This window comes from Littorina saxatilis, linkage group LG1 (genome assembly GCF_037325665.1).
Source record: "Littorina saxatilis isolate snail1 linkage group LG1, US_GU_Lsax_2.0, whole genome shotgun sequence".
Lineage (NCBI taxonomy): Eukaryota > Metazoa > Mollusca > Gastropoda > Littorinimorpha > Littorinidae > Littorina > Littorina saxatilis.
Window position 1 is genome coordinate 90,935,607 of NC_090245.1, and position 25,111 is coordinate 90,960,717.

General features: G+C 43.2%; 1 protein-coding gene across 1 annotated transcript; it reads right to left on the reverse strand.

Moving 5' to 3' along the window:
* Window positions 1-4,916: 4,916 nt before the first annotated feature.
* LOC138950912 (uncharacterized) lies at window positions 4,917-24,481 on the reverse strand. The gene is made up of 5 exons (XM_070322621.1): window positions 24,152-24,481; window positions 18,970-19,240; window positions 16,809-17,057; window positions 15,669-15,830; window positions 4,917-5,770 (listed from the first exon to the last, which is right to left on the reverse strand). The coding sequence occupies exons 1-5, from the start codon at window positions 24,479-24,481 to the stop codon at window positions 4,917-4,919; spliced, it is 1,866 nt and encodes a 621-aa protein (XP_070178722.1).
* Window positions 24,482-25,111: the final 630 nt, after the last annotated feature.

Below are 25,111 nucleotides of genomic sequence, written 5' to 3' on the forward strand. Positions count from 1 at the left end.
GAACCCTCCATTTTCTTTTCAAACCTTGTTCGTTCCGTGTTGCGCCTGCTTAATGTTGCCTTATGTGTTGTTGTTTTTCCCTGATGAAGCTTTCATAAGGCCTAAAAAAAAAATAGGTGTGGTTATGGTAACCCGACCTACCCTATTTTTATGGGCCGACCCTATAACTTTTTATTACATTTGTAAAAAATAAAAAAAAATAAAAAAAATAAAAACAGTGCAGAAAACTCAATGAAAGCGAAAGCGCTCGAGTCGCACACTTATTTCCCTGTCAAGTAGGTTTAATTTGTACACATTAGAAAAAAAAGTAAAAAAAAAAAAAATGATTGCCTACCTTCCTACCCTATTTTTTTTGGCTATGTTACCTTAACCACACCTATTTTTTTTTGGCCTAAGCGAAAATTCGTATCGTCTTGTACTGTTCTTGTATCGGTGAGTATAGAAATCCTTTGTTTTTAAAAAAAACCACTTTAATGCAATGCGAAGCAAGCATAATTACACGAGAAAGTTTGGTCAGTGCACTGCTCTCGTTTTTTTCTTTCTCGGAATTAAGTTCGCACCATCACATGTCATGGAAGCCACAAATAACGTCTATTCTTTGTCCTACAAACCCTTATTTGGCTGGAAACTAGATTTCTGAACATTAAGGTTGGGTTTCTTACTTTGTATTTTTTTTATATTAAAAAACCCCGTCGACGAACTTGGTTAAGGTGCAGAAATGTGTCTCTAGTTACACGTAGATTTGAAATTAATAGCGTCTGTTGTCCTCTTAATAGGACAGCCATCTTCATCAGTCAGTGATCAAAAGAAGAACGAAATCGTTCATGAACTATTCTCGGCTAAGAGAATACTCTTGTCTCTTTCAATATTGGTTTGCTGTTTTCTTTGGCCGTAAAGCTTTCAGATTGAATTCATCGAAAGTAACGTAAAACCACGAATTTTTGGTTGAATAATCAGTCCATTTAAAATAAAATGTGTCTGTGAGTGTGTTCATGAAGTCGTTGCTGAAATAATGCCACAGAATAATGTTTTGTGTGTGTGTCCCTTCGGATGTATTTCGATATACACATCACTGGTATTCAGTTTTGCCTTGGCGTCGCGCCTTCGTTGTCATCACTGTGCGGTCTGTGGCATTACAGGCAAAAATTGTCAACGCACAACCATTTTTGCCTAATAATCAGTCACTTTCATTTGAAAGTTTTGAATAAATGAATGCTTACGTTCTTGGTCACTGAGAAACAAGCAAACAGATGCAACGCACTAATGCGCAGTTGATACCCCCCCCCTCCTTCCAGCACTTATCTTTCTCAGATTGAGACTCAGAAGACGCACGAGGCAGTCGGGGTGGGTCAATAAGGCCTGGCGCTCACATTATGTAACTTCAGCAGGACAGACGACGCACTGCAGCGTATCCCAACCCGCTACACGTTGCGTGCAAGAAAAAAAAGGCCAAGTACTCGTCATAATCCCTATCGCAGCATCAATAATATGCAGTGCGTCGTCTGTGCCGCTGAAACTGCGTAGGTATATTCTGCCCTTTACGTCTGTTCTCAACCCAAGGAGGGCACATCACTCCATCGACGCCGTTGACCAAACGAACATCTCGGTCGATGTTCTCTCTTCTTCTTCTTCTTCTTCTTCTTCTTCTTCTTCTTCTTCTTCTTCTTCTTCTTCTTCTTCTTCTTCTTCTTCTTCTTCTTCTTCTTCGTCAATGGACTAAAACTCCCACGTTCACTCATGTTTTTGCACGAGTGGATTGTTACGTGTATGACCGTTTTTACCCCGCCATTAAGACAGCATACGCCGATTTCGGGGGAAGCCTGCTGGATATGTTCGTGTTTCTGTAACCCACCGAACTCTGACATGGATTACAAGATCTTTTCCGTGCGTACTCGGTCTTGTGCTTGCGTATACACACGAGGGGGGATAAGGCACTAGCAGGTCGGTCTATGTTCTATCGCCAGGACATCTTCGGCCTTCCTCTTGTTTTATGTACTTAGGCCAAGTACAAATATTTGTTGGTTTGGGGTAACCCGACCGACCCTATTTTTTCCCCGCCGACCCTAACACTTTTTTTTTTCATTTCTCAAAAAACACACCAACTTTTGGCATATTTTGCGAACCATACCGAGACCAAGGGAAGTAACCTCCTTCAAAATCGACTACATTAAAAAAAAAGAAAAAAAAGCTGACCTACCGACCCTATATTTGTTGGTCACGTTACCCTAAACCAACATATATTTTTATTTAGCCTTATCTGTCAGTCGTGTTTAACGTTCTTTGGTCAGTGTTGAGTACCCAGTGACACCTAGAACAGGAAGGTGATACGACAGGCATTACGTAAGCGCAACATCTTTCCGTCAAATAATCAGCCAACTCAAAAGTTCAGTTGAGGCCTTTAATTGTGGCTCAATAGGTAGCAATAAGGTGGAACACTCTAATGCACTGATATTGTCTCCCCTTCTGTATCTATCAGTGGGAATCTTTTCTGGGCTCAAAGCCACAATAATGCGCTGATTCTGTGGTTTCATCACAGGACTGGTATTCCGCAAAACCGCAAATCACCAGTCACCTCCAAAGAAACTAACGTTTGCGAGTTACTGAAAAGCTAGCATCCACAGGTACAACTATAAATTAATGTACTGGTGCTTTACTGACTTGTCCCCTGCGGTATTTCCTACTAGCCTTTTTGAATTGCTTTCGGGTGTCAAGCATTCGATATCAAGATACTTCGTCATATGGTCATGGTATTACAGGTATTATGTGAAAGCGCCGTATCGTTTTTACGTCACCAAGTCACTTTGCAAAAAATGCACAAGAACGTCTACCTTTCGGTATTCGAAGTAGACAAAAAAGATACTCAACGGACACAGATAGATGATTACTGATACTGTGAACTTCCGCTGTCTATCTCCTTCTTTTTCACCATTCGACGGTCAGCAGTCTATCTGTTTCAGATTACTTTTGTGAACAAAAACACGGTCACTTTCAAACAATCAAACAATGTGGTCAATGAGTTGAATATACATCATAGTAACACGCTCAAGCACCAGAATCAAAAAGAAGAAAGGTATGTTGTTGGAACGTTTAATCATTGACAAAACAAAACGTTACGTTCACAAATATACCGACCCAGCGGTCTTGTAAGTGCACAGACAAACACTAATTAGACAACACTTATCTTGACAAAATATTCTGCCGCTTTCACGGAGGACACAAGCGAATGAGGCCGATATATTTGTGAATGTAACGATTTGTTTTGTCAATAATTAAACGTTCCAATAACATAACTTTCTTGTTCTTTGATTCTAAATTTTGAAACGTTGGCAGTCTTTCTGTTTTGGGATTGTGACGCTCCAGCACCGTCATTTACCGAGAGGACAGAAACAGAAAAAAGAAACATGCTTGCCACTTCAATATCCATCATGACCACCGATAATGCTGTCCAGAGGCACAGCGCATCACATTATTAAGTCAAAGAGCAAGGAAGTCACGTTGCAATATGAATTTCAACGAGAACACAAGTACACCAGTGCCTTGCATCCTGAATATAAAACCATGACCGACCAACACCAGGGAATGAAAACTCGTTTTCCCAACGAGAAGTGGAGGGCCGAGAATGGGCAGCAAAGTAATATCGTTTGGTAAAAACAGCCAGCGTTGACAAAAGTGTTCTTTTTTATAAGCAATCGAAGAGAATTCTCCTTTGGATCCAATGTACATTATTGCAGGATCACATAATTGTGGGCTAGGTTACTCCATGAAAAAAAGACACCTTCGTTTACGGCAAAACATTAACAATAAACAAAGAACTGACTAGACGTCCAGGTTACTTTGATTACTCTGCAAACGTTTTGTGAGGTATTTGAGACGAAACAAATCACAGGTACTTGAGGTAGAGATATCCTTCTTCTTTTTCTTTCATTTCGTTCCGCGGATCGACCCCCCAGTCTCCGCGATGAAGGTGAAAGTGCGTGGCACATGTCCTCCCAACTCCCGCACTGGGTCGAGTTCTGACCAGGTCTTCTTTCTGATCACCTCATAGAGCGGGTTGGACTGCAGCAGATGTTGTGTTGTCTGCTTGCCAGTCCCACAGGGGCACTGCTTCGCATAACATCTAATTCAAATATTCTGATATGTCAGTTTACTGTTAAGTTATACAGTATCTTTCCATGCATACTACACGCTTCGCGGGACTGTATGTTTCAATAAATCGTTTTGAATCTGGAACGTTTTGATGTGGTGAATTCTTGAAAACTCAAAGCTCTCTCCATAAAGAACCCGCAACCAAATAGATTTAAAAGTGAACTAAGCCTTTTCAGATAACTAATCGACATAACGTAATGAGACATCACTACGATTCCACTGTGGGTGATTTTCTGCATTCCGGATAGCGCGTAGTCGATAGAACTGCAAAATTCAGTCAAATTCCCAAAATATGTCAAACCAGAACATCTTGGAAACGATGTGTGTTGTCATATTAAGCCATGTTTTGTCTACAGGGTCTCCAAGTACAAACGCCTTTTCAAAATACAAGTAGCTCGGCTCAATTCTCTTTGAAGACGTTTAAACATGGGACTACATTTCAATAATGTTATATGCACAGAGTCTATGTTGATCCTGATAACATAGAAGTGCCTTTCCATTTTGGGTGGAGGTGCACGTGTACTGTCTTCTGGCAGTTTTTTTTTATCTTGTTGTGTGGACGGCTTTTTGAATCCTACGCCGATTCCTTTATGAAAATCCGGGGCAATAACAGTTCCAACTATATGACTTAATCTGTAAAGAGTTAGCTTGCACACACGCTTACACATATTCGTACCATTAGTCTTTCCTTGAAGTGTACAGACTAGGACGCAGCGATCAGGTAACTGTGTTGGGTATTCTATTCCATTTTATGAGCAGACGGCATGAAATCAGCAGAACTCAGTGGATCCCATCATCTCCGAGCAAACAGTGAACGGAGTGTCGCACAGCCTCCTCAGGGCGCTGAACGCTAACCCGCCATCCTCCGGAGTGCACAGCGAGTACCCGATGAAGGTGGAGTTTTGACACGAGAAGAACGTGCTGACCCCCTTGTTCAGGGCGGGGTATCTGCCGTCAGGCCGGTCCCTGCAAGACGGCCCCAGCCCGCAGGGAGGCCCGGTTTCATTGACGTCAGAACAGGTCCGCGTGACGTCATTGAAGACCTTGTCAGCGTCGCAGGAGAAGGCGGCGACCTGCAGCCCCTTCTCGCAGAGGTAGTAGTCGCGGCAGGACTCCGTGTCGTCCGTGTGGTAGCCGTCAGGCTTGGCCAGGCAGGGGTTGGGGCCCGAGCCGCACGGGCTGATCACCTCGGAGGACACATCACAGGAGCGGGTCTGAGGGTTGAAGACCCCTTCAGGGCACATGAAGACGCCTTCCACCGAGCCACCTTCACAGCTGTAGTAGTGCGTGCAGCGACCGTGTGCGTCCAGGTACTTGCCGTCCGACTTGCGGAGGCAGAAGTTGGGGATGTCCAGGTCGCCGCACGGGTAGGGCACCCTCGACACCTCCTGGCAACTGCCGCTGATGGGGTCGAAGAGCGTGCCCCCGGGGCAGCTGTGGTAGCCGGTGAAGATCTGTCCATCGCAAGCATAGTAAGATTCGCAGCGCCCGTGCTCGTCCGGGTACTTGCCATCTCGTCGCCCCTGGCAACTGGGTCTCCAGCCGCCATGTTCTCTCGGGATGCTGTAAGGCGTCTCGCACGCTCTCGTCAGCGGCGAGAAGACGGAAGATTTCTCGCAGGATCCTGAGAATGAGATACAATTTGATTTGATTTGTTGATTAGTTTGTCATGACACTGTGATCGCGACTGAGATAATTACGCAAAGCGCACCTTACAGTCGTTAGCAAAACCCGTCCCGCTCCCGTCCCCCTCTCACTCTCTGCACTCTTTTAAATGCATGCACGCATAAATGCCGCATCCGCGGTCGGAAATTACAACAACAAAAAATAGGAGGGGGAGGGTGGGAGGGGGGGGGGGCGCCTGCCCACGAATTAACCTTGATATTCTTGACACTCTCTTAATACTTAGATACAATGTCATGCTAAATTGCATGAGCAGTCGGAATGTACAATAAATGTGGGGGTTAACAACGCCTGCCCACGGGTAAACCTTGACATTTTAGACCAGCTTCATTTGAATACGGTTTTGGAATTGATTAAGAAACACGGTAAATTGAATCGGCTGTCTTAACGTATTAGACAGCAAGAATTAACAAGTCGCGTAAGGCGAAAATACAACATTTAGTCAAGTAGCTGTCGAACTCACAGAATGAAACTGAACGCAATGCCATTTTTCAGCAAGACCGTATACTCGTAGCATCGTCAGTCCACCGCTCATGGCAAAGGCAGTGAAATTGACAAGAAGAGCGGGGTAGTAGTTGCGCTAAGAAAGATAGCATGCTTTTCAGTACCTCTCTTTGTTTTAACTTTCTGAGCGTGTTTTTAATCCAAACATATCATATCTATATGTTTTTGGAATCAGGAACCGAAAAGGAATAAGATGCAGGTGTTTTTAAATTGATTTCGACAATTTAATTTTGATAATAATTTTTATATTTTTAATTTTCAGAGCTTGTTTTTAATCAAAATATAACATATTTATATATTTTTGGAATCAGAAAATGATAAAGAATAAGATGTACGTAAATTTGGATCGTTGTATAAACATTTTTTTTTTTTTACAATTTTCAGATTTTTAATGACCAAACTCACTCATTAGTTTTTAAGCCACCAAGCTGAAATGCAATACCAAACCCCGGCCTTCGTCGAAGATTACTTGACCAAAATTTCAACCAATTTGGTTGAAAAATGAGAGCGTGACAGTAGTGCCGCCTCAACTTTCACGAAAAGCCGGATATGACGTCATCAAAGACATTTATTGAAAAAATGAAAAAAAAGTATGGGGATTTCATACCCAGGAACTCTCATGTCAAATTTCATAAAGATCGGTCCAGTAGTTTAGTCTGAATCGCTCTACACACACACACACAGACAGACAGACACACACACACACACACACACAGATACACACATACACCACGACCCTCGTCTCGATTCCCCCCTCTACGTTAAAATATTTAGTCAAAACTTGACTAAATATAAAAACGGATAGTCGAGGAAACTCACTCATTAGTTTTTAAGCCACCAAGCTGAAATGCAATACCAAACCCCGGCCTTCGTCGAAGATTACTTGACCAAAATTTCAACCAATTTGGTTGAAAAATGAGAGCGTGACAGTGCCGCCTCAACTTTCACGAAAAGCCGGATATGACGTCATCAAAGACATTTATTGAAAAAATGAAAAAAAAGTATGGGGATTTCATACCCAGGAACTCTCATGTCAAATTTCATAAAGATCGGTCCAGTAGTTTAGTCTGAATCGCTCTACACACACACACACACACACAGACAGACAGACAGACAGACAGACACACACACACACACACACACACACACACATACACCACGACCCTCGTCTCGATTCCCCCCTCTACGTTAAAATATTTAGTCAAAACTTGACTAAATATAACAAGTCGCGTAAGGCGAAAATACAATATTTAGTCAAGTAGCTGTCGAACTCACAGAATGAAACTGAACGCAATGCCATTTTTCAGCAAGACCGTATACTCGTAGCATCGTCAGTCCACCGCTCATGGCAAAGGCAGTGAAATTGACAAGAAGAGCGGGGTAGTAGTTGCGCTAAGAAGGATAGCACGCTTTTCTGTACCTCTCTTTGTTTTAACTTTCTGAGCGTGTTTTTAATCCAAACATATCATATCTATATGTTTTTGGAATCAGGAACCGACATGGAATAAGATGAAAGTGTTTTTAAATTGATTTCGACAATTTAATTTTGATAATAATTTTTATATATTTAATTTTCAGAGCTTGTTTTTAATCCGAATATAACATATTTATATGTTTTTGGAATCAGCAAATGATGGAGAATAAGATAAACGTAAATTTGGATCGTTTTATAAATTTTTATTTTTTTTTACAATTTTCAGATTTTTAATGACCAAAGTCATTAATTAATTTTTAAGCCACCAAGCTGAAATGCAATACCGAAGTCCAAACTTCGTCGAAAATTACTTGACCAAAATTTTAACTAATTTGGTTGAAAAATGAGGGCGTGACAGTGCCGCCTCAACTTTCACGAAAAGCCGGATATGACGTCATCAAAGACATTTATCAAAACAATGAAAAAAACGTTCGGGGATTTCATACCCAGGAACTCTCATGTCAAATTTCATAAAGATCGGTCCAGTAGTTTAGTCTGAATCGCTCTACACACTTACACAGACAGACAGACAGACACACACACACACGCACATACACCACGACCCTCGTTTCGATTCCCCCTCGATGTTAAAATATTTAGTCAAAACTTGACTAAATATAAAAACGGATAGTCGAGGAATCTTCTTTGTTGACGTCACCAGATCGCACATCTGTTTCCGGCGTCGTCTTTGAAACACTGCGATAGAGTAGATAATTCGTCCTGAACGGTCTACAGAAATGATATTTATCTTCGAAATATCAATTAATTTTATGTTGATCAGGTAGAAATTGGAAACTGTGAGGGCTGTGTTTTTGCTGACATCGCTCCCGACAGAGAATAGACGAGTAATGTCCATCATTTTGCACACACAAAAAACCAAGTATACGCTCGATGGCTATGCAAAGCAACCCCAAGGCAGGAGGGGGAAAAGGAGACAACAGAGTAATGTCTTAGACGCAGCAGACAGCAGCTGTCAACAAGGGAATTAACATGCAGAAGATCAAACCAGCACGAGACATGCCGCCGTGCCCCAATCATGGGAACCCATCCTTTCAATCATCTATAATCAAAAGTTTTCAAAGTCGCAGTCAGGTTAACGAACCCCGACCTTTGTGTCTTCAAGTCAAGGCGAAGGAACACTCGGCGGCGAGGAGGCGGACGAAGCCAGTGAAGGGTGAAAAGCGGTCAATGAAAGGGACGCTTATGACCTGTCACTCACACCTGATGCTGCTTTCTACTGATTGCTTGCTGCATTTACAGGATCAAGGGACAAGGGGGGGGGGGGGGGTGCTGGTGGGTGTGGTGAGGGATATGTGGCTGGCGGGGCGGGGATGGTCGATGTGGGTGGGGATGGGTGGTGTCACGTGATGGTTGTGGTTGAAGACTGAGGTGAACTGAGGGAGAGGGAGGAGGGGTAGGAAGATGCAGACATGTTATCGAAAAGAGATTTCAAGAGAGAATCAGTCGTTGCAGAAAAAGGAGATTGGAATGTCGAAATAAGCTGGAGATGAAAGGCGGTTACAGGGGGGTGGGGTGGGGGTGGGGGAGATAGCAGACAATTTATTAAAAAGGACCGTAAGAGAGGATACATCTTTGGAAGACAACATGAGGGTGTGTTGAGGTGGGGAGAAAAAACAGATTCGTACAGAATTAGAGAAAGGAAAGAAAACAAGAGAGAGAGAGAGAGAGAGAGAGAGAGAGAGAGAGAGAGAGAGAGAGAGAGAGAGAGAGAGAGAGAGAGAGTACGAAAGTGAAAGGAGGAATAGGAAAGCTTCAATTCCCCTATGAAGAAAATAATTGAGAGGGAAGACAGACAACAAAGGAAAGAAATAAACAAACATACATAATACAATAACACCAACAATACAGGAAACAAAACAAACCAAACAAACAAACAACAAAAGGGAACTAACTAATACACCTTAAATATTAAACAGACGGGAGGGAAGGAGAGGAAGGTGAAGGGCAGGTTGAGAGACAGGAGAAACCTATGACGTGTACGATACTGGGAGACAGGAGAAACCTATGACGTGTACGATACTGGGAGACAGGAGAAACCTATGACGTGTACGATACTGGGAGACAAAAAAAACCAAAAACAATAAACAAACAACAACAAAATGGATCTCATTAATGCAGCTAAAACAGACGCCGGGAGGAAGACGGGAGTGAAGGAGGATGAAGGGTAGGCTCGGAGACAGGAGAAACCTGACATGTGTACGATACTGAGGGAAAACAAGAACAGCCCAGTGGAAACCGTGTGGAAACCGTGTCAAGGGGCTTGCCACCAGTCAGACAGGGAAGCTGCACACTCTAATTGAACGTGTGATATGAATTCGTTTCTACTGCGTCATCTACCTTGGCAACATTTGGACTACTGACAAAAAAATCGGAAAGAAAACAAAAAGGAAAGAAAATACTAATAAGAAGAAAAAGGAGTGGGAGAGAGAGAGAGAGAGAGAGAGAGAGAGAGAGAGAGAGAGAGAGAGAGAGAGAGAGAGAGAGAGAGAGAGAGAGAGAGAGAGAGAGAGAGAGAGAGAGAGAGAGAGAGAGAGAGAGAGAGAGAGTGAGAGAACAACAACCTCGCCGCACATTTTTATTTTTATTGTGCTGTCGCAGTGACCGTACTCGTTTTTTTCTCTCCTCAGACAGAAATAAACAGAAAAGAAAAGGAAAAGAACCCATTTGCCAGCTATCAAGTCAACAAACAGGATATTGGGGGAAATTATTTGTTATCACCAAAACCGGACAATGAACCCATACAAAGTGTATATTCTCGCCGTAAAAAGTCTTCCCCAATTTGCGCTGCCAGCTGCGACCTAGTGCTAGCAACCAACCACAACATATATTTTTTAACTTTTGATCTCTCGTAAAGTTGGCCGTCTATCTGCTTTATTGTATCTGCGTGGTCGAAGGCACAGGAGCTTGTATCCAATCGCCGGTCGATCATTATTTACTCCTTATTCCATATATTTACTCCTTATTCCATACAGTCTCCTTACTACTACTATTTACTAATAAATAGTAGTAGTAAGGGTAAGCATGCAGCAGTAAATAATAACCATGCAGGAGTAAATAATTATCGACCGGTGGTTGGATACAAGCTCCTGTGGTCGAAGGTAAGTGCTTCACGTCGCCAACAAAACAAAATCTTGGAGCTGAGAATACCAGCAAATTCCACTGGAATCATTAGCAGCTTCGTTTCCTTTAACGGAAGCCAGCTTCCGGCTGCTGGTCATTTTTTAAAGGGCTCCTTCTCTCTCCTTGTCTCTTGTTAGGAAAATTCTATATTATTCCTGAAAGCGTGTCAGATCCAAAGGGCCTTGAGGCAGAGGAGGAATATGTAAGCAGTCCCAAATCAGGGACACTTTCCACATATGAACGGTTTAAAGACATACTCAGCTTCACGTAAACCATCAGTTTCTGGTCACAGACACTGTCAGGCTTTTACACACAGTACAAATACCCTTTCGTTTAAACACTCACCGCTTGAGAACATCCTAGGTGCCCTCCGTAAAGAGCGAGCATTTTTCAAAGAATGTATTTTGTGCAGTCAGAACGGATTTACAATGAGACAAAACGGACGCCTCGTTTTGGCGAAAGAACTAACTTTTAAAATATAAATAATAAATTGACAGCATGTTGCACAAATATTCTTAAATCATAAAAGAATTCTTTTTTCATCAAGACAAGATCAGAACCATTCGAAGTTTTGAACGTGGTTTGAGCCCGGAAGCAGGTGACGCAAGGTCGTGATTGCTTCTTTGAAGTCAACCGCCGCCGATAAGTTCGTGTGACTCGCAGTCGTTTGTTGCATTTTAGATTCAGAGGTACACAATAGCGTGCTATTGCAGATACAGCGAGTCGCATTGAAATCACAAACTGACGACTAAATAAATTTTGTGAAAAAAAGAAAGTGAATCACACGGGTTCACGATGGCCCAGGGGTAAAATAAACCACGAAAATCTGGTGTGAGGTTTACGCAAGCTAAATAGCCATTCAAGTGACCTGTGTCATTTAATGCTGTTAAATGCTACAGCAGGTGTGTTCCAAAAGGTTAAATTTGCTTTTTTCGTGAGAAGATTTAAATCGTTCTGTAAACCATTTGAGGCAGACTGGGCCTTTATTTATTTTTTTTTTTTTCATTTTCATTACTTTATTGTCCCATCGCTGGGAAATTCGGGTCGCTTCCTCCCAGTGGAAAGCTAGCAGCAACGGAGTCGCGCTACCCAGGTGTCTGCGTGTTTAGGTGTATTCAGCCACCTGCACTTATGGCAGAATGACCAAGGTCTTTTAAGTGCCATTGTGATGACACGGGGGTGGGACATGGCTACCGTCTCTGGGTCTGCACATAAAGTTGACCCGTGTCCGTCCCGGCCCGAATTCGAACCTGCGACCTTTCGATCACAAGTCCAGTGCTCTACCAACTGAGCTACCGGGCCCCAGCAAGTCCAGCATCAAAGGCACAGTACTTACCGTGTAAAGAAACAAACTTCCAACGGTCCCGACTAGCTATATATATAGGTTTAAGGGACAGGGCATGCCACCTACTTTCTACCTAGTAAAGGTTTGTAGGAATTTACTTTAGAGGGTCCCAAGACCAGGAAGAATTATGAAGTTCTGTGAGACCTTCGAAAAGGTGTTATTTGTCATATCGGTTCGATTACATTTACATCGGTGCGGACTTGATTTTCTCGTCTTCGAAATCTAGACCCGCTTCTTTTAGGTTTAGCTTGTCGTGGACCCCCTTCAAAATATTCTAGTACGTGCATTTTTGGCTTATTGTGCGTACAGGACGCAGGATGCACACATTTTGGGGAGCCCCGAGGGATGATAAAAAAAACCAATAACCAACCAACCAGCCTGCCGTGTAAACAAATCGGCTATCTTAGATCTGGACAGTCTTTAACTTACTTGGGGTAAGGCCATCCCTCCACTTGGACATGTTCACAAAATCAACAGCCCGTTAGTTTGTTTTCTGTGCAGAGTAGAGACTTTTGTATGAATTAAGCCTACTTTCTTGTCAATCTACACAATTAATTCATAACAAATCCCAATCTGCATAGTAAGCAGTCAGGGTGTTGATTTTTGGTATGAGTCCAAATGGAAGGGCGCTCTTATTGCCTGCAAAGAAAATCTGAACGGATCTTTCATGGTTGATAAGAAGGCTCTCGCGGAGAGAAATGTATTTCTGATCCCAGAATGAGTCCGAGGTCCAAAGGGAATTGAGGCGGACGAGGAATATGAGCCACGTTGCAGTGGCATTTCCAAACTAGAAACCTTTTATTTGATATGAGAATGACTCAGGTCAAGCATTAACATGAGATAAATGAGGAAAAGTCGTCCAGACGGCCAGACACGTACATATTAACAAATAATCCGGAGAGCCAGACACAACCACTGTTCAGCTTAAATAGGGGCAAAAGGGGCAACTTTTAATATCAGCATTATAATGGAAGAGACTTTCTGGTCAGTGATTCGATCGGTCAGTCTTGGAGAATTCCACTGTCCGTAGAGAACAGTCGTGCAAATAATTGCGTTAGTAACAGGGACCTGCAGACACAGAGTTTAGTAACAATGACCTTAAGGCTAATAATAGGGCAAGGGACCTACAACGCTGAGGTTAACGAGTCATTCAGAGGAACATAATATGCGCGCAGAGATTTTCATGATGAATATTCCCTAGTTTTTGTTCCACCTTCCGGAACTGGTTCCGTTTCTGAAAGGTACAAGCCTTCTCACATAAGCGGTTACGTTCACCACCACAGATTTGTTCAGGCTTTGACACGGGATAAACCGGTGTAACACGAGAACATTACTCCCACGAGATTTTTTACTCCGGAGTAAACATTTCGTACGAAAAAGTTACTCCCTTTACGAAAAAAGCACTCCCCAATTGCACGAGAAAATTACTCCCCAAGACAGGTGAGTTCCGAGTAAACATTTCGTACAAAAATGTTACTCCCCTGACGAATAAATAACGAATAAATTACTTCACCTCAACACGAGCAATTTAACTTCCCATGCCAGGTGTACGAAATTTTTACTCCCTTGTCCCCTGTTAGTCTTGGTGGTGGAAGGGGTGGAGGGAGGGTAGCGCGACATTCGTGTGCGCGAGATCACTTATTGGCATTATCCCTTCGCCCGCATCCCATTTTTGCGTACGAGATTTTTACTGGAAGTAAAAAAAAATGGGGAGTAAAAATTTCGTGGAGGGAGTAATTTTTTCGTGCCTTGGGGAGTTCTTTTCTCGTACGAAAAGTGTACTCGGAGTAAGAATTTCGTACGAAATATTTACTCCGGAGTAAATTTTTCGTGGAGTAAAAATTTCGTGTTACACCGGCACGGTTGGCCTAGTGGTAAGGCGTCCGCCCCGTGATCGGGAGGTCGTGGGTTCGAACCCCGGCCGGGTCATACCTAAGACTTTAAAATTGGCAATCTAGTGGCTGCTCCGCCTGGCGTCTGGCATTATGGGTTAGTGCTAGGACTGGTTGGTCCGGTGTCAGAATAATGTGACTGGGTGAGACATGAAGCCTGTGCTGCGACTTCTGTCTTGTGTGTGGCGCACGTTATATGTCAAAGCAGCACCGCCCTGATATGGCCCTTCGTGGTGGACTGGGCGTTAAGCAAACAAACAAACAAACAAAAAAGACACGGGATAAGAGCGTCCTTCAACTTAAGGATAGGAGCTACCCATTCTGATAATCATCAGTCCACGGCTATCGCCAGTTTCTCTCTGACAGCATGCTGAATTATTGCGCGAATCTATCAAAACAAGAATATAGTACAGAGTTATCTCCCATATGTTTTTCGCGAGCACTGATCTAAATTTGAGATCAGTGTTCGCGAGAAGAAAATGATTGCAGATTAATTGGCCGACTTCGACAGTGATCTTCGTTCTGTTCTTTACAGTTATGATAAACACATCGTTCTAAGGTCAAAACAAGTCGAAATTTTGAGACTGCTGTCGGAAGGAGACCGTGATAAATTATATGGTTGCAGCACTGTCAACTGGTTTCAGAAAAAATCGTCTGCTCCGGCGCGCGCCGAAGCCAAAGTTGATTATCACGTGACACTTTAGAGTTGTTTGCACAGTAAATACATCTGCGAAAGATACACAACACCATGAAAAATCATTATCGACGATCGCGAATCTGCTTATATCCATAACACATTACGAAAAGATCTAAATATGTAAAAACCGGCACGGTTGGCCTAGTGGTAAGGCGTCCGCCCCGTGATCGGGAGGTCGTGGGTTCGAACCCCGGCCGGGTCATACCTAAGACTTTAAAATTGGCAATCTAGTGGCTGCTCCGCCTGGCGTCTGGCATTATGGGGTTAGTGCTAGGACTGGTTGGTCCGGTGTCAGAATAATGTGACTGGATGAGACATGAAGCCTGTGCTGCGACTTCTGTCTTGTGTGTGGCGCACGTTATATGTCAAAGCAGCACCGCCCTGATATGGCCCTTCGTGGTCGGCTGGGCGTTAAGCAAACAAACAAACAATAAATATGTAAAATATCGATTTCTTACCCACAGAAAGAAAACCAAGGCATCCTGTCAGCGATAGAATGAGACCCGAAGGGAAGTAACTCATTTTTGACCTGAGTTCAGGATGGGAGCTACCATGAAAATACACCGTTTTTAACTTCAAGTCATTTGACCACAACATTCTCGAAACACAACTGTTTGTGTTAACATTTGGTGTGCATTTGCTTCAATGTATGTAGAATAATAGTATATGATCAACAAACAAATTTGCTTTTAGATTGACTTAGTAACAATTATTAAATGCAAAATTAGCAAAGTGGTGAATCGCACGCTGGCTTGCACTAACACCTTCCAAAACACAAATCATTACCTTGAAAGACAGTTCTCTGACGGTAGCACTCCACGAAGAAGGGACGCCACTCGAGCTCCGGCCAGGGGTTAAGGCCGTCCTCCATGCCCAGGCAGCTGGCGTAGCGCACCCAGCACGGGATGCAGTGCGACGTCTCGTGACAGTGGTTGGCGCGGTAGTCACCTGCGATACGGAACCAACACAAAGGCGTCGAGGTTAAGTGGCGCGTAACACACCAGACCATGCCTGTGATCAGTAAATACCCTAAAACAAATAGACTGCTGCAAACTTTCCAAAGTTCAGGATAAAAAAACAAGCAAGGTAAGTTGTTTTAGAATGAAGCGTAAAGCGCCTGGAGCCAATTGATGGGACTCGCGGTCTGGAAAAGTTATTTATCATTATTATAATCATTAAGTTATAAAAACATTTAATTGTGACCGAAAAAAACGAAACAGTCACTGATCTTCGACCCAGCGATCTTAAGTGGACAGTCGAACACTTATAATACAGAACATAAACTTATCTGAAATACTGTCCAGAAACTCGTTCGGAAGACACAAGCGAAACAGAGTCAATGACAATTTGTCAGATATGTTTATTTTCTGTATTATAAGTGTTCGTCTGTCCACTTAAAAGACCGCTGGGTCGAAGATCAGTGACTGATTCGTTTTGTTTTGTCACAATTTAACTTTCCCATAACTTACCTTGCTTGTTTTTTGATTCATGCCTGTAATGACTTTTCAACAGGATGGATAATACGTCAACGTTACCTACACAAATGCATGGGCTTATAAGGACGTATCACACTAAAGCTTAGGACCATACACGCAGCAAAACTTAGGCCACCGACCCCACCCTCCTGTTCCCTTCCGCGGCCAAGCTCGGTGACACTGTCATCCGGGATCGGTCATATAACCGTTTGACATTTGAAAACGGTATGACATTTTAAAACTGTATGATATTTGAAAAACGTATGATATTTGAAAACTGTATGATATTTGAAAACTGTATGTTATTTGAAAATTGTATGATATTTGAAAACTGTAGGATATTTAAGACCCGTACGATATTTTAAAATTGCATAACATTTCAAGACTGTACAATATATTTTTTTCTCATCATTTACATGTTGTGATAAAGCTAGTGCATGACTACACTCACATGGTGATTTGGGCTCATAGCGGCCCCTGCACTGAACGTCCTCAAAGTCTTCGCACTGCATGGAGTCGACGGAGAAGAGCTGGGGGTAGGGGCACTCCATGACGTGGCCGCTGTAGTAGGTCTCCTGCACGGCGTCTGGACGCACGGAGCAGTTGAAATACCAGGCGCAGTTGTCAGGATGAGGGAACACGCCCGATTTTAACGTGCCGCAACCGATGTCTGGGTTGAAACGGTTGCCTTTGGTGCTGCCTGTTAACAGGAACAGAAGGAGCCTTTTCATTTTTCATTTCAATTTTCATTACTTTATTGTCCCATCGCTGGGAAATTCGGGTCGCTTCCTCCCAGTGGAAAGCTAGCAGCAACGGAGTCGCGCTACCCAGGTGTCTGCGTGTTTAGGTGTATTCAGCCACCTGCACTTATGGCAGAATGACCAAGGTCTTTTACGTGCCATTGTGATGACACGGGGGTGGGACATGGCTTCCGTCTCTGGGTCTGCACATAAAGTTGACCCGTGTCCGTCCCGGCCGCGAATTTGCGATAACAAGCACACATATTAAACCGCAGCGCAAAGCGTAAACATTAGTACAACTTGAAGAAATCAATATAGTTACCACGTGAGAAACAAAACCGTGCTTCGCACCGAACAGTTCGACAGTGACCTACTGACCGAACCGCACCTCTCGCTTTGTGACAGTCGCTCATGATACAACTATTCTTTTGCCGAGTCTGAAATTGATCTTCATAAAACTATGTGTAAGTGTAACAAAAGAAAAAACTAATTTCTTTCACATTGCCTGAATAATAACTTTATTAACTGATAATCAAGGTGGCATCGCCGAATGACTGCAAGCGCAACGCGATCGAAGTGGCACGCAGTGTTCCTCCGGAAAAGGCCGAAGCGGCTGTGACGTTAGTCGTTCAGTGGGGCGTTTAGGAATCGCAAATTCGCGTCCCGGCCCGAATTCGATCCTGCGACCTTCCGATCACAAGTCCAGTGCTCTACCAACTGAGCTACCGGGCCCCCTGCACATGGTGTGTTGATTTTTTGTTTTAATTGTGTTGTTGTTGTAGTTTTTAAATATGTTTAATTTCGTCTACCTTTGACCCGCTACTTTCCCCTGTTGCCCACTATAGCAGCAACAAATTAAAGCGCTTGCAGTCAATTTATCAAACAATGACAATAGAAACACTTTATTGCCCATTAAAATGAGTACATTAAAATGGAAAATTGTCTGCTACGCATCCAACCTACCTGTTAACGATTTAAGACACACGTTTAGCAAGAATTAATTATCAGGACATGAAATAAAATATATGGACACATAAATACTTGTATCAACTAAGTCATAACAACTTTGTGTTGACATGACGTTATGAACAATATAAATCAGATAACCATTCTTGATATCTATCCCAATCATAATATTGCACTATAGTTAACCTCTTTTGAACCTGTGTTGCATTTTAAAGAAAAACAACAAACGCCGTCAACCTATGTACATAGTTATATTTTTCGTTTTGTGTTTGTCACTGAAATAGCTTGATACAGAAATGAATGTTGACCACTTTAAGTGAAATCTGTTTTCCAATGGACAGGTTCAGTTTCAATAAATCAAATCAGTGTACCCTTTAGATATGCACTGTAACCGTGTTATTGAAAGTTTCAGTTTTCTGAGCACGAAAAGAATGGCATTTCCACTGAATCACATTTAGCAGCTCGCCTCATTATTCTATTTTCGAATGGAAGAAAGGCGAGGAAAGATTTGTTTGACTCTAGTATGTTAAATCCCCTTTCGTGGCTTAGGTAGAACGGGACTTAACAAAACAAGAGAAACAACACATGCATCTGTAAGAGTACACACATTTAACACAATGATCACCAAATTGAAGCAACAGCAGCATAAACAACAACAACAACAACAACAACAACAACAACAACAACAACAAAGCACGCACCCACGCACGCACCCACACGTAGCCTACGCATCATATCAATTGTGGATGATGACAGATAAGCCCCAAACAGAAGTACATTGATTAGAAGTGGTTAATGACCAATACCTGCAGTCGACGCGCGGTGATACAATCGCCCATTGGGCTTTTCCCAAAAGCCGATGTTACTAAAACACATTTTTTCTCTTTTTTGTCCACACCGACATACCCGAGTCCGCAGTCATGATGGGAGTGGGCGCCAGCTGGATCCTGGGGGTGGCGTCACGGCTCTGGGAGTACTGGGGGTGCCACACCAACCGCTCCCCTGTGGCACGGGACGAGCGTTGGCCCCACACCTGGGAGGAGTTGGTGGCTCTGATGTGCGTGGGCAGGCTGAAGATCATCTCGTCACAGTCGTCCAGGACGGAGTTAGCTGGCACGCACTGCTTGGTTCTGATGGAGAACACGTTGCCTTTGCTGCATGGCCTCATCTCGCGCACCTGGAAGAGAGAGGATAACAAAGAATCGTTACTTGTGGTCAGGAAGCTGGTAAGATAAACTGAAGATCATTCCGTCACAGTCGTCTAGCTGGGGACAGAGTTGCTGTGACACATTGTTGGGTTTTGACAATGGAGAACACTTTGCTGCATGGCCTCATGTCTCGCACCTGGAAGAGAGAGGAGCAAAAGAAGAATCTTGTGGTCAGGTAGCTTTTCACGATCGTCTAGCACAGATTTGCATGGCTGTGATACATTGCTGGGTTTTGATAGTTGCATGGCCTCATGACTCGCACCTGTAAGAGACAGGAGAACAACGAATCGTTACTTTTGGTCAGGTAGCTGGTAAGATAAACTGAAGATCATTTTGTCATAGTCGTCTGGCTAGGGGCAGAGTTGCTGGGGACACATTCCTGGGTTCTGATACTAGTGGAGATCACATTGTTGCATGGCTTCATCTCCGCACATGAGAGAGAAAACAAAATAAGAATCGTTACTTGTGGTTACACACTTGGTGAGAGAAACTGGAGTCGGTAGCCTTGATATGCGTGGGCAGGCTAAAGATCATCACGTCACAATCGTCCTGGACTGAATTGGCTGGGACGCAAAGCTTGGTTTTGATATTACTGCACGGTTACATCTCTCCCACTTATCAGAAAGGAGGAAAGTGAATCGTCATTTGCGATAAAAGACAGTTAGTAAGACAGTTTGTAAAATAAATAGTAGATCATCTCTACACAGTCGGGCAGTACAGGGTTGACTGCGACATACTGTTCGGAAGGAGAAAACTGTGACTTTCCTAACACTTGCTTCATGGTTTCATCTCTTGGGCAATAAAGAGAACGGAGTGAATAGAATTGATACATACAGTAAGATATTTTATAAGACTGAAGATCATCTGGTCACAGTCGTCAAGTATCGATTTGTCTGAGACAAATTGCATCGATTTGATGGAGAACTCTTTCCCTTTGCACCTGGCAGAGGGCAGATTTTTTTTTTTTGTGTGCTTAACGCCCAGCCGACCACGAAGGGCCATATCAGGGCGGTGCTACTTTGACATATAACGTGCGCCACACACAAGACAGAAGTTGCAGCACAGGCTTCATGTCTCACCCAGTCACATTATTCTGACACCGGACCAACCAGTCCTAGCACTAACCCCATAATGCCAGACGCCAGGCGGAGCAGCCACTAGATTGCCAATTTTAAAGTCTTAGGTATGACCCGGCCGGGGTTCGAACCCACGACCTCCCGATCACGGGGCGGACGCCTTACCACTAGGCCAACCGTGCCGGTTAGAGGGCAGATGTATGAGAAAGTCTAAACAAGTTGCTGATAATGAGACAAGTAGTGTACAAAATACAATTAGCAGACGCACCTTACACGAATTATAGTTTTCTCAAGAGATACCCAGTCAGCATCGCCTCTAAGGTTTGTGTTCAACGGAAATGAGACGACAAGAAATAGATAGATTTATCGATACATAGATTGATGAATAAATAGATAGATAGATAGAGATAGATAGATAGAGAGAGAGAGAGAGAGAGAGAGAGAGAGAGAGAGAGAGAGAGAGAGAGAGAGGGGGGACGGACGGACAGACAGACAGACACGGACAGACAGAGAAACAAACAGACGGGCAGAGTCAGAGAAACAGAGATAGACGCATAAAAAACGACGATAATTACAGAGCCAGAGAAAGCGAACGAGCGGACAATGACATCTGATCAAGGTTGACAAGAATCTAATGCGACAGTCATCTTTGGCTTCACCAGGCTTCTGAGTAGATCATTCCAGTTTAGAGCATGTTTTCCTAACGTAGGCGTGCAGTTATTAACAGGGACAACATGGCTTCTATGTCAAAATATATGTTATTAACGAGGAGGATGTCTGTTCCAATAAAGTAGAATTGTTCTTCGCCTGAAGCTTTTGGAAAATCTGGAGATGAGCGAAGATGCAAGATAATACTCTTCCTGTACAGGATAAGAAATCAATGATACGCAGCCATTGACTTTATCTACACAATTTAGGTGCTGGGAGGAATCTTTGATCAGTTGTTCTTAAACCTGAATATCTCATATTATCCGAAATTGTTAAAAATATGCACATGCACGTAGATGAAAAATACTAATCGTTCACTGCAAGAGGATATAAGGAATCAATTAAACGAATGACAACACTAACTTGGGGAACGCTTCTCCACTGAAACAGAATTATATACACTAATTAAATCAGTAAGAGTTTTTGTCAACAACAACAAAAAGAAGAAAAAAAGAGAAAAAAAGAAGAGTTTTTTTCTTCTTGAGATAACGCTAATCACAACAGCATGTGCGGTTTGGGGCTGGCGGTTGGGGTGTGAACTTTTCTGCCTGGCAATTCTACCGTATGGTACGTGTCAATTAAGTGCCCGTGGTAAGGACTTCCTGATGTCTTGTCGCATCCAACGTCAACAAATTCAAGTCTTGTTTAATAAAAAAAAATAAAAATAAAAAAAAAGAAGAACACAATCAGGCTTAATTTGATTTAAAAAAACAAAGAAGAAGAAAACAAGAGCAGCAGTTCCTGTTGAGAAAACATAAACCAACAAAAACAAACCCAAGTCATCAGATGTAGAATTCTTTAAGAGGAGTAAAAACGAAACACACCATCAGACAACAACAACACACAAACACACACATTCACGCACGCACGCACGCACGCACGCACTTACGAACGCACGCACGCATTTCATCTCCATTTGAACATTTCAATCATTCCAGCCAAACTCATCCACTCTTCCCTGTACCCCCTTGCTTGATTTGGTTTAGTTTCACCAGGTTCACAGACGTACGCAATTAGGGATTTACAGGAATCATGACGTAAGAGTGTCCTTGTACGCGCTAAAAAATGTAAATTCAGCGTCTTTTTTTTTAACGTCTGACACCCCACAAAGCCGCATTCCACTCTCTTAGACAACAGTTTCAAATCACTTAAAAGTTTTAAAATATTAAATTCGGCTTTAGTTTAAACAATTTTATTGGGCAAAATTACATACAACAAAACCGCATACAATCAATTAATAAATGGAGCACAACAAGCAAATTCAGCTTTGGGTTTTAACGGTAGTATTACACACACAGAAACCGGCACGGTTGGCCTAGTGGTAAGGCGTCCGCCCCGTGATCGGGAGGTCGTGGGTTCGAACCCCGGCCGGGTCATACCTAAGACTTTAAAATTGGCAATCTAGTGGCTGCTCCGCCTGGCGTCTGGCATTATGGGGTTAGTGCTAGGACTGGTTGGTCCGGTGTCAGAATAATGTGACTGGGTGAGACATGAAGCCTGTGCTGCGACTTCTGTCTTGTGTGTGGCGCACGTTAAATGTCAAAGCAGCACCGCCCTGATATGGCCCTTCGTGGTCGGCTGGGCGTTAAGCAAACAAACAAACAAACAAACACACACAGAAACTATGTCTATGGAATACATGATTGTGTAAGTAATTGGACCCGAGTTCCGTTGTAAAAGCAATAGCAATACCCAGACTCCGTCCGCTAGACTAAGAGCAGTACTGAGATACACTGCTGGTAATGATTCGTAATGATTCCATTATTATCAATTCCTTTGGACCATGTTAAGTAGAATCAACCATAGTATGAATTTGACGTACACTACAGGGGCGGAGCAGTTAAGCCAGAGGGGGGGGGGGGGGGGGGGGTGTTATAACCTGGGGTCCAGGGGTCGGCAAATCTGGGGAGTCTGGGAGTGGGGAGTCTGGGGGGCGAAGCCCCCCTGAAGCTGAAGAATTTTAGCTATTTTATAAACAGTTTGTGGCTTATCCTTGATTTTAAACATGATCAACTGGTGTCAGCAGCCACTCATTATACCTTTAAAAGTTAGTATTAAATAATGGCAATTTATCTTCACTGATATCTGCTCCCGACATCATATAGTATGGGAAAAATTCACAGACAGAAATTTTATTTTATTTTTTTAAAAATATTTTGGACAGCCGGGGGGGGGGGGGGTCCGGAACCCCAGTAACACCCCCCCCCTAATCCGCCCCCGCACTATTGCCGTACACAATTGGAGCGTTGTGGTTAATGGTACGCACCCTATGAATTAAGCACAAAAGAAGACAGGTCCAAGGACGCAGAAGCTTTAAAATGTCTCGTTAGACAGCTCTCTCCAGAAGAAAATGAAGACAAATTGGTCCACGGAAATCAGACGTGGGTAGAGACAGGCGGCGAAAAGAGGCGTAAAAGAGATAGCTAGGCGGTGTCTATTACTGAGTGGGTGTTACTGGCTCAATCGTCATGATAAAAAAAAGTTCGCCGAAGAAGTAATACTTTTCTTTAAAGAGGCATTTCCCGCTCGATAAAGTACACGGTTACCGTAAGGAAAGGCACAGTCTTTCTTTACATCTCACGAGAGATAGTCTCAAAAAAGTCGAATTCGCAGTTTTCAAACATTGAATATTGCGTTTAAGAATCGAATAGTTGTTTGATGTGAACGAACAGGTGCTTCACTCATTGATCGATCACGGCTTTCCTCTTCAACTTAATTTGGCAAAACCAAAATTGATACATGGCATCTTACACAAGATTGCTCTTTGATACGGAAAAATCCCTACCTAAATAGGTTTTCCTCTTCAGAGCAATTGCAAATACAGTTATTGATGTATAAAATGTTACAAAAATAAATCTTCGTACTCCTGTGTGAGCGAACAATGTCCATAAGCAGTCGTTGATGTTATTAGAAGAACAACAACACGCACAAGAACAAGAAACCAACAAGATGAACACGAACAAGCAGAACGAAAACAAGAGGAAGAAGAACAAGATCAAGAAGAAGAGAAGAATAAGAAGAGCAAGGAAAAAAGACAACGAGAAAAGAAACAATAACAAGAATATAATACACAAAATTACAACAAAGTTGACTCACCTGTCCACCCGTGCAGACGAAGTACCTGGAGCAGTTAGCAGGGTGTCGCAGCCAGGTGTCCAGCTGCTCATCTGTGCGACACAGCAGCTTGTCGTTCATACGGTTGTACGAGTACTCCGTCAGGGGCGGAGGTCGACGTGGCGACGTGGGAGGCAGCAGCAGCTGATCCTCCACAGACGTCTTGGTGCTGCGGACGTTGTCTTGGCTGTTCTTGCTCTCCCCTTCAGGCTTGTACAGCACGATGTTCTTCAGGTTGCTGTGGGCGAGGGGAATCAGGGGCAAGGCGACGAAGAGGGCGAAGACGAATTTCGCGGCCATTGCGACAGTCATCGTTGTGGAGGAGAGTTCAGGTGGGTAAGCTTCGGGGGCCTAGCTTTGAGGGTGGTTTTAATAGGTGGTTAGTTTTGTGTGATAAACTGCGTATATAGCGTCAGTGGTCAGAAATAGCAAAATTTCTGATAGAAGTGCTTGGCAGATTCGCTACTCACTTGTCCAATGGTGAAGTGTTTAATAAATGTTTCCAGTTCTACTTAAACCAGCCTCAAATCTGCCGCAAAACTGCTTTTTCTTGTCTTCGCTCGTCCATCTGTTAAGATCTTATGAATGTATAGTTTTTCGATGCAGTTTTGGTAGTTTAGATGACCAGATTATTATCTGTAATTGTGTCAGCAGAATAAAGCCGATTATGCTAGCCAAAGCCTTTTTACAGCACACTCGAACAATACACAACGAAGCGTAATTACCGTCAAAGAAGCATCTACAAAAGAACACCGTAGAAAGCAGCACAGATTCCACAATAAAACGCAAGTTGAACCTACACGAGGCTTATTCACTGCACACACGCAACGGTTCGCTGCTGAAAACCAGACCACGTGTTCATCCAAATGGATGCTACTATAACTAGAAGAAAGTGCATACAGTGTCGGTATTGCAAACAAAGCCCGGGAACCCTCCACAAGT